The sequence below is a fragment of the Narcine bancroftii genome, chromosome 6, assembly GCF_036971445.1.
Source record: "Narcine bancroftii isolate sNarBan1 chromosome 6, sNarBan1.hap1, whole genome shotgun sequence".
Classification (NCBI taxonomy): Eukaryota; Metazoa; Chordata; class Chondrichthyes; order Torpediniformes; family Narcinidae; genus Narcine; species Narcine bancroftii.
The window spans coordinates 14,941,393-14,956,505 of NC_091474.1; the positions used below are offsets into that span (position 1 = coordinate 14,941,393).

General features: G+C 38.9%; 1 protein-coding gene across 34 annotated transcripts in view; it reads left to right on the forward strand.

Moving 5' to 3' along the window:
- The window catches only part of LOC138735739 (disks large-associated protein 4-like), a 482,104-nt gene extending 473,968 nt beyond the window's left edge, over positions 1-8,136 (forward strand). For all 34 annotated transcript variants that reach the window (XM_069884077.1, XM_069884055.1, XM_069884063.1 and 31 more), the window contains 2 exons: positions 620-772; positions 3,715-8,136. In XM_069884077.1, coding sequence (XP_069740178.1) covers positions 620-772; positions 3,715-3,933 — 372 coding nt within the window. In that variant the 3' untranslated portion in view covers positions 3,934-8,136. The remainder of the gene's footprint in view (positions 1-619; positions 773-3,714) is intronic.
- The last annotated feature ends 6,977 nt before the right edge of the window (positions 8,137-15,113 follow it).

A 15,113-nucleotide genomic window follows, 5' to 3' on the forward strand; every position in this document is an offset into this window, starting at 1 on the left:
GGGAAAAGACGGAATAGATTCTCGGCGGCATAGTATTTCAGCTGTTTAGCTTCAATAGCAAAGCAAAAAGCTTGATTCAAACAAGAACACTTTAGAATCTGCAAATCTGATTTGATTTAGAAATGGCAGGATGGATGCCCTGCATAATTTTCAGAAATATGGTTAGAGTAATGTCTCCATTGTTAACTTCAAACACTTGAATTGAAAATGTAATAGTCATGGCCTCTGACGCAAACACTTTATGCCCTAATCGTGACTTGCTCCAAAGGTTTGTGTAAAGAAATTCTTCTGGTAATTTTAACTTAGTGGCCATTGTCACTGGCTACAGAGGCAAATCTATTTGCAGCCTTGAGGAGAAATAATTTATTTACTTCTGCACCAAGGGGCAAAAATGTGAATGTGTAGAGTGAGGACAGGATTTGACTCGAAATCAAAATCACCTCTATTACTGGTCTAACTGAAGCATGTTGATGAAGGTGGTTCAACAGGGCAGACTATGTCACTAACTTCGCTCCTTTCTGACAATTACCCATTGCAGCACAAGTCACTGTTAGAAAACAGTGAAATAGTAATAAGACATTTCTCAGAATTGACACCTATTTTCATTTTTATTTTGTAGAATCAGAATGCAAATCCACGACCTACGGCACAGGATCTAGCTGGTTTTTGGGATATGTTGCAACTTTCCATTGAAGATATTAGTTTGAAATTTGATGAACTTTATCATCTCAAGGCAAATGACTGGCAACTTGTTGAAATGCCAGAAAAGAAGGTAAGTTAAGAATTTGGGAAGTAACAATGAATGAAGACAAATAATTGTATTCTTTGCCAGTGCAGAGATTATTTTGGAAAAGAATCCATGGAAAGGTACATTAGTTGCTGTTCAGTTGAAATTAAGATTAAAATGTGCAATTGAATTTAACTTGGTCTGTAAAGCTCACCAATTTTCCTGGCATGGGCTGATGAGACTTGCAAGATTAGTTATCTTCAAATCAGCTTAGTTAACAATGCAATTGGCCTGAAGATAGTGGTAAAATTATGCAACGTTGCACCTTTAATGTTGCTGATAAACGTTCGCCAAAAAAAATGGCATTAATCAGTAAACTGCTGTGATGCCACAAAGAAGTCATATTGAAATGCATTGAGGTTCAGCTCAGGTGCACATGTGGGCTAAGTCAAATCAGAATTGATAAAAGATCACTATACTTTTTATTACTGATGCCAGGCCAAAGCTAAACACAGTACAACTCCAATTATCCAAAATCGGATTCTCTGAAATCCTTATTAATCCAATTTTTTTTTCAGAGCCAAACTAACCTCACAGGTTTTTTTTTAAAATTCACCTGACAGGAAATTAGAATGACAATTGTTCTCCTTTCAGGTCACTCCCTCCCCTTTCTCTTTCCATTTCTTCGGTACCTTCTATTGACTTTTCTCTCCAATTCTCCCTCCCAAACTGCGTGCTGCTGTCTCCCAGCCGCAAGTGGTCAGAAGAATCCCTTGTCCTGGCATCATCAAGGAGAGTGGCCTCGGGCTTAGTGACCTCCCTCTCCCCTCCTCAACACCACAAAGCTTCCAATGCCGAATCCTCCCCTCGTCCTACTACGTTCATGCACTCTGGACTCCCTGATTTAGGAGAGGATTCGAAGTCAGGACTCGGGAGTCCGAAGCTCTGGTGACCGGGGAGGCAGGAGCTCGCCAGTGAGTGTTCCACCAGCCCAGGAAGCCTCCTTGGGGATCAGAAGCAAGGGTTGATACATGTCAGGGATTGGTGGCGGCCACCATTTTTATGGTGAGAATTAAACATTATTTTAATGCTTAAAAATCCTTCCCTTGTTGTTTAAACATTGATACAAGTGATTTGCTGTTGCAACCGGGCTGTTTTTAAAAAATGACCAGTTCTCCGAAAAAAAAAAAATGTCTATCTGACATAGACACGTTCCTGACCATTTCAGATCATTGGAGTTGTATTGTAATTGCGAGAGCTGAATACATTATATACTGGCTTAATAATTTGTATAGAAAATTAGATAATCCTTACACCATTTTTTTTGTCCTGTACTTAAAATGTTGCAATGTGAAGTGGAAAGCAATCAATTTTCATTTTCATTTGAAACATCAGTTTAAATCATACTTGCCGAAAAGTTACTCATATATTGATCACCTGCACAAAGTTCAGATCACATTTCAGATTTATTGTCTGAGTACATGTATGACATCACATCCAGCCCTAAGATTAATCTTTCTGTTGGGCAAGGCAGAATTATCACTTGTTGATAGACCAAAAACAAACTACAGGGTTTACATGTAAACAAATAAAGAACTATAAACAGATAAAAATGTAAACAAACTGTGTAATACAGAAAGAATGAAAAAAAATGTATCCAGTGCACAAGTAAGAATCCTTAAGTGAGTCCCTGATTGAGTTTGTTGTTGAGGAGTCTGATGGTGGAGAGGGAGCAGCTGTTCCTGAACCTGGTGGTGTGTGTCTTGTGGCACCTAGTCCTCTTTCCTGATGGTAGCAGCAGCAAGAACAGAGCATGTGCTGGGTGATGCGGAACCTTGCTAATTGCTGCTGTTCTCTGACGGCAGTGGTCCATGGTACTCAATAGTGGGGAAGGTTTTGCCTGTGATGTCCTGGGCTGTGTCCACTACCTTTTGGGGGGCTTTACTAAAGTTCGAGGGTATTGGTGTCCTTTTTCCAGACCGTGATGCAGCACACTTTCCACCATACATCTGTAGAAACCTGCCAGGGTTTCTGGTGTCGTACCAAACCTCCGGAAACTCCTGAGGAAGTAGAAGCGCTGGCGTGCTTACTTCTCGAGGCCATTGGTGTATTGGGGGTCCAGGAAGGATCTTCTGCAATAGTTCCTCACAAAAACTTAAATTTGCTCACCCTCTCCACCTCTGATTTTCCCCAATGATCACTGGATTGTCCACCTCTTCTGAAATCAACAATCAACTTAGTTTTGGTGACATTGAATGCAAGGTTGTTGTTGGTGCACTATTAAGACAAGTTTTCAATTTCCATCCTGCATGCTGACACATCGCCTTTCTTTAGACACCTACTACAGTGGTGTCGTCAGCAAATTTGTAGATGGTGTTATTGCTACACAGTCATAGGCATAAAGTGAGTTGAGCGGGGGATAAGAACACAGCCCTGTGGTGCCCCGGTTCTGATGCAGATTGTGGAGGAGATGTTCTTACCAATCCTCACTGATTGTGGCCTGGAGGTGAGGAAATCCATGATCCAATTACACAGTAGAGTGTTGAGTTCCAGTTCTTGGAGTTTGCCAATCAGTCTTGAGGGGATGGTGGTGTTAAATGCTGAACAAGAGTCAAAGATAAAGCTGTAATTGCTTGCATTTTAGACATGTCGTAATAGATAATGAAAACTTCTTTCATCTGTTTCAGACATTTGACACGCTGCTTTGAACAAAAGTTATTTCATCGAATATTAGCGTTCTATCTTTGTTACCTATGCATTACTTATCCTCTAATCTTTCTTGAAATTGGGACAGATTTGGTTACTAACAAGTGGATTTGGAAATATCTTTTGGTTGTGCCTGGAGCTTTGACTTTCCTTGATATTGCTGATTGATATATATGGCCCATCTTATTGATGCAAGACTCTTGTAGTCAAAACTATGGTCTTGATTTAATAAATAGGATCTTTTCTAATACTTGCAACTTTTTCTCCCCCACCCTCTCAAGGAAGAGAAAAAGCTGCCCCCTCCAGTGCCAAAGAAACCAGCAAAGACTAAAACTCCTTTAAATCGTGAAAAACTGACAGATTCAGCTGACAAGCAACGCCAGGAAGCTCGCAAGCGATTAATGGCAGCAAAACGAGCTGCTTCTGTCCGGCAGAACTCTGCAACAGAGAGTGCAGATAGTATTGAAATATATGTCCCTGAGGCACAAACCCGTTTGTGAATTGGAGTGTATCTTTTGTATACATTTTGGGCCAACTTCAAAACTTCACTGGTCTGTGCTATTCTTCAAGCAACAATAAGCATCAGATAATAGAATGCAGTGCTTATTAGTACATTCGGCATTGCTATTCAATGTCAGACTCCTAAAATTCTTTAATGTTAAAGCGGATATCTCATCAGTGTATACATTGGGTGCCATGTTTCCTTATCATTTGCATGGCTTTGTCTTATCCACTGCAGTCAATTTTTCTGTAAACAAATTGCTTTGTGTTTCATTCCTCAACAGCAAATTGTGTTTATTCAAACAGACACAGGAAAAGGACTGGCTTATTTTGGTAAAAGTGCATCAATTCTTGAAATGATGAAAAATTTGAAGGAAGATGAAATTTCTTGAATAACAAAACCCAAGCTCAATTTTATGGGTTGTTGCTATGTATTCATGTAATTATTCTGCAGGAACTAGCTTTGCAGATAATGCTTCCATTGGCGCTGTAAATTGAGTGCTACGGTAAAATGATGTAAAACCACTCTACCATTCAGTAGAGCAAAGCAATAGAGCATTTAAATGTTCTCACGTTTTTTTTCCAATGTACAGAAGTGACGTACAAAAACTGTTCAGAAATGTAGAATCATTTTATGAAACAAGCACATGCAGGTAAAAGGTTTTACCAAACCAATCTGGTATCAGAACTTTTCAGAATATGTTCTTTGATTTTGCAGCCAAAATTTGTCTCATTTGTTATGGTTACTTCCTTAATCTAGTAGTAGCATAAAGTGATTGTTTATATGTAGATAACTAGTTAAGATTTTAAACAGACAGATGAAGATAAATTATGGAGAGAACCATTGTTTTGATTGATTTAAGAATCCTGTTAGGTGGAAGTGTCCTGTTCAAAAAAAAGTTGGTGAACTTTCATAAAGTGAAATAAGCACTACCTAATAGCTTTTGTCCAAATATACTTTTTATTGTGTAATATTCTCCATTATTCCATCTCCATGTTGCACATTGTCATACTTAGAAGATTGCCAAATGTTTATTGACCATGTTTTCAATTTTATTATCTGCTTTTAGGAGAAGAAATTACATTTTGACCGTTCAGATTTCATTATTTACAAATTAAATTTCTGAGGAAATGATTTTAACTTCAAAAATTCCCAATGTTTGAAATTTCATTGTTTTAAAGCAGCTATGGTTAATGTGTATTGTTCATCTGAGATATCATTTGTACTTCTGCCAAGTTTGAAGGCTTTAGGATAAGAATTATTTGAAGGAGATGAGATTTCTAAGTTCACCCATGAACTATCCATATGCTGATGGATTCCTTCAACAAAATTATTCATAGAGATGACCACAGGCAAAACTGCCTTGCATGGTAGTCCCGTCACTCCCATTAGAAAAACTTTAAAAATAGAATATACAGCATTTTTTAAAAATTCCTCAGAATGCTGCTTTTAGCGCTGTAACCCCGATTCTTGGTCTGACCAATCTTTTGTCTTTAACTTCATGACAACAGTGGCAGGGATTTTCAACCACATTTCCCAATTCAGCTTATGACCATCTTAACTCAGTGCACACCTGTGTACCCAAGCATGATGAGGTTATATGTGCAGTATGAATCAGAGCTGATATTTTGCTGCAATTGAAGAATACCAAAGGAGTGATTCGTGGTCATTTGTTTTTATTTTCACTTTCAAAGAATACCTGTGTTGTAGCTGAAACCATTCCTATTTTACTTCATTATACAGTTGATTAGTATTTTTGTTGGTCTGCTTTAATTGCATTCAATATGAAAACATGATACTCGCACTTTGGAAAATAACCTTGAGTAATACCAATTACATTGGGAATGACTAACTGCCATCATTTCTGGAACAAAGCTTGCAACTTGGGAAATAGATACTTGAAAGAACTTTTCATAACAGACTTTCAACTAAGAACAGTTATTTGATATTTTTTTTACACTTTGGATCATGCAAGTTAACTTCAGCACAGGATGGTTGGATGGCCCTCCAGTTTAACCAAGGATTGTGAGGAAAATGGCTCAAATTCTTGGTGGTAGGAAATTCTTCAAGGACAAGAACTGGTGTAAAACAAATATCCCATAATGTAAAAAAAAAATTTGAGATAGTATACAGTTCTCTCATTAATTGTTGTTTTCTGTGGCCACAATGAATGAGAAATAAAAGTGAGTGTCCACTGATGAAATAGTGCTGGGTGAATAGGGATAAGATTCTATCATATATTATTGGGATGAAGTAAAGGGAACTACAATCTGACTTGGCAGTGCTTGGTGATACATTAGGCTCAACGAGAGCTGTCTTCTATTTCCCTAACTGAACGTGGCCCTCTAAAGTTGGAAATTTTGTATTTACCCCATAGAAGTACAGTTATTGTACACCAGCAAAAGAAAGGGTCAGCCTTCTATAAAGCTGTACAACACCAGAGGATAGTTGCTAACAACTGCATTATTTATGACTATTTATGAACAATTTTTGGAGGAGGTGAAGAATTTTTGATATTTGTGATCTTTTCCATTTAGTTTGTACAGTTAGTTTTTGTTTTGCATATTTCAAAAGAACTATTTTTAAAAAGTTACTTTTAGAACTTCATTGCATGATTTGGTTTTTTTACTATTGGTATTACCTTGACAAGTATGGCAAGAAAAATGAAGTTCATTTGATGTGTAATCCTTTTTGCGCTGTCCATTCCATTTTTTTTTAACCACTACAAAGGCAGAAGGGAAACTGCCACTCATAAATTATTTGGCATGTAACATCCAACGAAACAAGCCTAGATGAACCAGCATATAAATAGGAATAAAAGGATGGATTTTGGACTATTGATGCAACTGATTTCATTTGCCATAAATATTTTGTATGCTTTTATTTAAAGTAAGCCAGAAAGTTTCCAAATTATCGACAGATTTTTACAGTGATCATTAATTTCACATTAAGCACTTTATTTTAACATGACAATCTTTGTACGACAGTTAAGTTTGTAGCGATAAACATAATAGTTCACAACTTTTTTAGAGCAACCTGCTGTGCATTTCCAAGATCCACACTAAGGTCTCTTCACACTAAGTATAAGGGCTAACTGCTCCAAGTTTTTTAATGATGCATTTGTAAATAATATTGTTAATAAAATGTTGTGTTTTCCAGCACATTTTAATATTTCAGCACTGAATGTTTCACAACATTTAATTATACTTCAAACAATTGGAGCATGGAACATTCAGAGAAAGGTAGCATTTTGTATATCCTAACATTCAAGAAACAAGAATTAGCATTGCGCCAAATCTCTGCTCTCCAGCAACTTTTTTTTCTGTGTTGTCTGTTGATATTTAACCAGGTTAATTGCCCTTTCATACACAGATCATTCACCAGCAGGTGAGCTGCAATGAATTCCTGCTTTGGTGAGTTCCTTTATTTTGATGCGGCCAAGTAGAGATGAGTTTCTTGTCTGGAATGGATGCCGAGGTTACTGCTCACAAGAGTGCAGTGGTTACTGAACTGGTTGTGGATTTATTGTGCTGCACATGTGCTATTTTTACCCATAAAGTGTTTCAGTTGGAGGTTATGCACTTTGATAGGGGCTTGTTAGGACCTGCTGCTACTCATGTACAAATTTTTGGGTTAAAAATAGTGGTGTACTTGGACTTTTCAGGTTGAAAAACAAATCATTAATGTGTACTTTAAATAATAGCTTCACAGTTTAGGTCAGTTTTGGTATTTTCTCATTACCAAAAAACTGACTTTGCCACAATAAATTTAAAATTAGCATTGTTTAATATTTTTAATCATTGTCCTTCACCAAGGAAATCACTAACTGAATGAGTCAGGAATTGGGGTGCAGTGAACAAAAAGCTTCTTCTCAATCAGCTCTAAATGGTACCCAGCAATGTGCCACATTAATATGGTTTTAGAAGTGTGAATGGTAGCAATCCATTCTCAGCATATACCATAGTGAGCTATTTCGGTTTTAAAAATAATTAAATGCTTGTTAGAAACTTGTTTCTAATTGTACACCAATTTGAATATATTTTATTCACATTTGATTACATTTTATTGCAATTTTCAATCAAAGTTTTATTATGTACCCACAATACATGAAACATGACTGGAAATCTTTTATATAAAAATGACTTGTGTAGCGTTGCTCATGAGCAAAAATAAAATTTGTGTATCATCTCTCTCCATAAAACTGTCTTTTCCTAATTCTTTGCATTTTCCTTTGTTGTGTTTTTAAAATTTGTCCTGATATGTTGCCTTCCAAATAGCAGATTCTTGTAAGCTCTCTTAACTTTCATTGAATACTCTATTTTCTTTGGCATATACAGTATTTTCCATAATGTTAGGAGCAAAGACACTTTTTTTTTCCCCCTTTATTTGCCCATGTGTTCAACAGTTTTACATTTGTAATCAAACAACTGATGTGAAATTAAAGTGCACATTCCAGATTTTATTTAAGGTTACTTGTATACATTTTGGTGTGACTGTGGAAAAAATGACAGCACTTTTTATGCATTGTCCCCTCATTGAAGGGCACCATAATTTAAACTTAGACATACAGGCCACTTCGGCCCATGAGTCCTTGCTGCTCAATTTACACCCAATTAACTTATACCCCTGGAACATTTCAAATGGTGGGAGGAAACTGGAGTCCCTGGGGAAAACCCACACAGACACAGGGAGAACATACAAACTCATTATAGACAGCGCAGGATTTGAACCCATGTCCCGATTTGCTGGTGCTGTAAAGGCATTGCACTAACTGCTATGCCAACTGTGCCACCCCAAATAGGTGGGAGATTGGGTTCACAGGTGTTTGTGTGTACTTGGGTGTGTTTAATTGCCTCATTTGTGAAGGTATAAGAGACCCAGGCTTCTAAGCTTTTGCTCACCTTTGGAGATTGCAGTTGCCATCTTTCTACACTTGGACCAGAGTTGTGCCACTGAAAATCAAAGAGCCAGTTATGAGTCTGAAATCAAGAATAAAACAGTAAGAGACATCGCCGAAACCTGAAGATGACCAAAATCAGCAATTTGGAACATCGTTAAGAAGAACGAGTGTACGAGTGAGCTCAGTCATTGCAAAGGGACTGGTATTCCCAAGAAGACCTCCACGGCTGAGGACAGAAGAATTCTGAGGAAAAATCCCCAAATGTATGTCTGACAGATCAGAAATAGTCTTCAGGAGGCAGGTCTTGGCAATAATTACAATCTGCAGTATTCATATGAAAGAAGACAGAGGCTGCACTGCAAGATGCAAACCACTAATTAGCCACAGGAAGAATGGCCAGATTACAGTTTGTCAAAAAGTATTTAAATGAGCCTGCAGAATTCTAGAAAAGGGTACTGTGGACAGAGGAGACCAAGATTAACCTGCTATCAGCATGGCAAGAGCAAAGTGGAAGTGCAGAGGAACTGGAAGATCCAAAGCATGCCACCTTTGCCATGGGTTGCACCTTGCAGTGCAGGCTCCGAATACCTGAACCACTGAAGCAGTTAAATATACCTGAGTATCTATAACATATCTAAATACCCACAAGCACATGTGAAGCCAAATGTCCCAAACATGATGTCTTAAAATGAGGGGACGATGTATAAAAAGTGCTGCAATTTCTACATGGTCAAATCAAAATGTATATCAATAACCTTGAATAAAATCTGGAATGTACACTTTAATTACGTAAAATTGTTTGATTACAAATTGAAAACTGGACACAGCGGTAAATAAAGTGGGGGGGGGGGTGGGGGGAGTCTTTCCCAAACATTAAGGAGGGCACTGTATGCAGTCATTTGTGCTGTTAAGTCTGTATGTACTGACCACTCCCCTCACTTTAACCATCTGTAATGCATAATGTCCACATCATTAATCTCGTGTCTTCACTGCCTTCAGGATGGAATACTCTTGGTCTTATCCAGTTCTGTCACTTCACAATGATTTTATTGTTATATACCATACCTAAGTACACTGTACATATGCACCAAATTACTTTCTACAGCAAAACAGGTACTTTGTTTTTTAAAAAAAAAACTATGCTAGTCCAATTAATTGAATTCAAAGGACAATACAAAAAATATTGTCAGGCAAAAATAAAGTCCCTTGGTGATTGTGTAGTTCTTCCACTGCTTGCATTTAACTTTGCTTAATCCCTTTCACACTCTGCTATATTTTTCTAGCTCCAATTTGAAACATTCTCTCTGAACTCCATCCTCAGTTTGCACGTTCTTAACTTTCCACCATTCAGAAGTGTTGGCGCAGTTTTGCTCCCAGCCTTTCGACATTGCTTGAGCGGGGGCTTGAACCGCTGAAGGAAGCATTTTGTTACGTTCTGATGAGAAACAAGCCTGGATGGAACAGACTGGGGCGTGGAGTTTGAGCGATGCCCAGTCTGCTGGCTGCAAAGCTCCATACGCTGTGCTGATGCACCGGTGGGGGGCTGCAGCAGCTGGAACATCGAGCAACGCTCAGCGGATCCAGGAGCATGGGGGGGCGGGGACCTGATGGAAAACGGGATTCTTTTTCTCCCACCCTGAGTTGACTTGTTGAACTGCCAGGCATTTCCCATTTGGAAATGTGGGCTTCGTGTTGAGCGACCATGCACATTCCAAAATAGTCCCATTTTCTGGCTTGCAGGGGGTGTGAGCGCTGCTGCCTTGATTTTCCAGATGTGATCTTGTATAGGAAATTGACCTTCACTTGATGGCGTTGGAGGTGGATGCAAAGCTATTCCAAGGGGCATCAAATCTTGCATTGATGTACTAATATAAAATCGCAAAAGTTTCATTGTTTTTTTAAAATCATAGAACTTTGCATCTCCCTTTGTGCCCTGTCCCGACTCGGACTGAGTTGCCAGTTGCATGTCTGTGCCCGTGGTGGGTGGGTGGGGGGGGGGGGGGTGCTGAATTAAGACTTCAGACTGCAGGCTGAGGAGTGATATGACAAATAGGTTTCCAGGTGAAATGTAAAATGCAATTGCAAGGTTTTGTATCTCATTGCAAAGGAGCAATATTTTTATCCACTTTCACTTGTGAAATCTTCATTTGGACCTACACATTTTTATTTTGTTCACAAAACGGTGGCCTATTTCCTAAAAGGTTAAAATGCTGGAAACTTTAGCAGATCAGGCAAGATGCTGCCGAACCCGCTGAGTGTTTCGAGAATTTTGCAATTTTTTTTTTTCTAAAGATTTATTTTTTTGCAATTGTGGTCGAGAAGTGGTTAAAGTAACCTAAAGTAGTAAGTTAGTTTTATTTCAATCCCAAGATGATTTAAGTATGCTGAGATTTTGAGAAATGGGAAAATAATCATCTTATGGCCACAAGTGTAATGTGCTGAGTATCTTCCTGCTACTGGCATCCAGAAAGAGTATTTCTACACAATCTCTTGTTTTCAACACTTTATTGGCATCCCATCAACCACCCTAAATATTAGGCATTTTCACACCGCAGGCGAGCGGTGACCCTCCTTGGTCCCGGTGAAATTCCCACAATGAGTTACTCCAGCACCTTATTTAAATGCAGGCATTTCCTATTTGGAAACAACAGATTGTGTAGAAATACTCTTTCTGGATGCCAGTGGCAGGAAGATACTCAGCACATTACAATTGGTCCATGAGATGATTATTTTGCCATTTCTGCCATCCAGAAAGAGTATTTCTACATAGTCTCTTGTTTTCAACGCTTTATTGGCACCCCATCAACCACCTTAAATATTAGATGTTTTCACACCGCAGGCAAGTGGTGACCCTCCTTTGTCTCAGTGAAATTCCTAGGAATTCAGAACCTCTCCGGCCTTTCGCACTGTGGTCTAAATTTTCCCAGGAATTTGCCCTCCCTGACAAATTTGGTGGGGGTGGGGGGGGTCCTTTACCAACACACTCTCTTATTTGGAAATGCATCGCCAGTCCATCACCACCAAATACTGGAACTCTTTCCCCACAGCATGTTGGGAGTGCTGACAGAAGAAGGATTTCTGCAATTCAAGGTAGCTCGTTCCCACTTTCTCAAAGGCAATTAAGGATGGGTAATAAATGATGGCATTGCTATTCCCTTGCAGGACCTAAAAAATGAGCAAGTAATTTTGTCCATTGGAGGCGAACTGGTCTTTTGAAGTAATGATCTGGTTAGGGTATTAATGTACAATTAATTGCACTATTCTTTATGGGAGAACCAACTTTTCATCTATGACATTTTAAAACAACTAGTTTGAGTCCTTGAGCTTTGATATATAGTGGAACACAAATCTTAACGTCATCTTTTCTTTAATGTTATCTGGGCTTAGTAAATTGCAGATTGTTGGCAATGGTGCTGCTTTTTCATTCATGAGTTGTGCATATATAAATACGGCAATATTTATTATCCACCTCTTGCTACTCTTGAGAAGGTCATCTTGAATCCATGCACTCTTTGAAGTGAAGGCATTCCTTGCTGTTCCTATTCAGAGGGTGTTGATCCAGATATATTTTTCCATGATAAGATGATGAGTCATCTGAAGGAGTTCTTGAGGCTTTACTGTGCCCCAGCTATCTCCATTGTCAGTGGTAGAGGGTCAGTTCAAGAGACCTTGGAGACTTGATACAGTGCATCTCGTAAACAGTACATTCCATAGTGTAGTGCATCTGTACAGAGGAAGTTGATGCTTAATGTGGATGGAAATAACATTAATGGACTGGTTTCTCTGGGGTCGTGTTGCGTTTTACTGAGCATTGTCGGAGCTGCGGTTATTCTGATGAACAGGGCATATTCCATCACACTGCCAACACAAACAATTTAAAAAAACCCTCAGAGCTGGGTCACTTGACATGTGCTCTTGTGTAACAATAGTTTTGCCAGCTGGTTCAGTTAAAAAATAGTGACCACCCTGGCCCTACATATTTTGGTGGAGTATATGGTGAAGATGTTGATATCATTGAATGTCAAAGAAAAGTAATTCGATTCTATTTTGTTGCAAATGGTGAGTACCTCCCACTTCCAAATATACCTGCCGCCCATCATCTCAAATCTAAATGGTGTCAGCATTTTGCCGCATGCAGGCTTGTGCTGCTTTATGATGTGAGAAACGTATGAATGGAACGACACATAATCATGAGTTCATATCTCCACTGCAATCCTCTGCAGGTGGTTGAGCATAGAACTCCTGTACAGGGCCAGAACAATTAGCCACCACAACTACAGTCATCATTGTTTGAGCAAGGCCCATGCCAACCATTGGCCGTCCATTTGCACATCCCTCGTGAAATCTGATTTTTCTCATCATCTCCCCTCGTATTTCCCTAGTCACCTATACACCGAGGACAATTAACAATGGCTACCAACCTGCACTTCTTTGGGATATGGGAGGAAACAGAGGCACCCATGGGAAACCTATGCAGTCACAGGGCAGCCTGCTAACTCTGAACAGACTGTACTCAGAGTCGGGACTGACGCCAGGCCTTTGGCCCTGTGAAACAGTGGCTCCGCTGTGTAAACTCTGACACCACTTGGACCATGATACCACAGAACTTTGATAAATTAGACCTAGAGCAGGATCTTGAGTCCATGTACGTAATGGTTAGTAAATGTTGGTTGGGGGTGGGGGGGCGGTGTGTATTGGGAATAAAGTAGGTTGCATTTAAAAAATTAAGTGCTGGAGAAACTTGGCAGGTCAAACAGTTGCATGTTGCAAATATCGCAAAGATACCTAACCAATGTTTCGGGCTTGAGCCCTTCATTAAGGTGTGAACTTTATTATCTTAAGTCAAATGTTGATTTAGAGACTTTTTTTAATATATATGAACCTCCTAAAGTAATATATATACATATATGACATTGTGCTGTGAGTAGTATTTTGGGCCAATCTTCACTTTTTTTGCTATATCTATTCTAGTCTTTCTATTTCTTACCTTATTTTGGGGACTTTTAGTGGGGGGGGGGGATATTAAAATGTATTGTATATATGATTAATATTTGATGAATGTATTGTGGATAAAAACTGTTAAAAGGAAGAAAGAAACCTTATTATCTTTATTTTTGTTTTATAAAGTGTGCTGTTGACCTGTTGAGTTTCTCCACCATTGTGTTTTTACTTCAATTCACTTTTGTGCTTTAATCTTGCATTTAAGAAGTTTGCTTTTAATGTTTCCTTGAGTCTTTGAACTTAATTTCTAATTGGATTTTCAATGCTTGTAAAATTCAAAGTAGCTTTAAAAACAAAGTCAAACTTGGTGATGCAGTCAGATGTGAATGATGTTTTTCAGCTGCTTTATGGGTGGAGCTCATTCTGGTCGGCCAATGTGATTGTCCTGTATCTAACAAGGCTCATTGTTTGTGTGAGTCCTTCCCATTTGAGATGTGAACTTGCCTGTTTGAAACTTCATATCAGTGGACTGTCTCAGGTAAGATCTAAAGTTTTCTGCATCTCAGTAGTAAGGCCGCTCTCCAGGTAAATTACACTGTGTTCACGGAGACTCCCTGGTGACCCTTGATGTTAATGGCAGCTACTCTTGCCTCCCCTTTGGAATTCAGTTTGCAGCAAGGCTGTGAGGAACTGGCTAGCTATTAATTGATGAATAATTGGTACTTGATAGGGTTGAGAAGGCCTCTTTACTGATGATCAGAGCAGGCAAATGAACTGGTTACTGGTGAGATTGCATTGTTATTCAATTGGCCTAGCTGGAATTTTTCCCCACTGTTAATGATGAATGCCAGTTTGCAGTTGATCTGGGCAGGAAATGGAGGAGTACAAAGTCATCAATTCTATAATGACAGGATACTGAGGCTCATTGCAACTGCTGTATACATTACACTCAGCAGTCCCTTGGCATCATGTAGAGTGATTTGAATTGACTGAACACTACCAGTGATGCCATCCCCACTATCTGTCGACTTCTTGTTGACCTCAGGAAGAGGCTGAGATTGCCATCCACTTGACACTGTGATAAATGCTTCAACCTTGTCTTTTTATTCATGGAGAATCTCTTCAATGATCGGCTCGTTTATCTGTGATCATTTACATATTAGCATGGATTTCCCAGTTTTAACTCGATCTTTTACTTATTGGTTTGCTTAATTCTGTTTGTGCTATTTTAGTAATTCCCTCTTTTCCACAGGATTACATTGATGCTCTATCTTCACCAGTTTGGCACTTGGTGCTGCTCCTGGCGAGTTCTTCCATAATTTATTGAACAATATTGT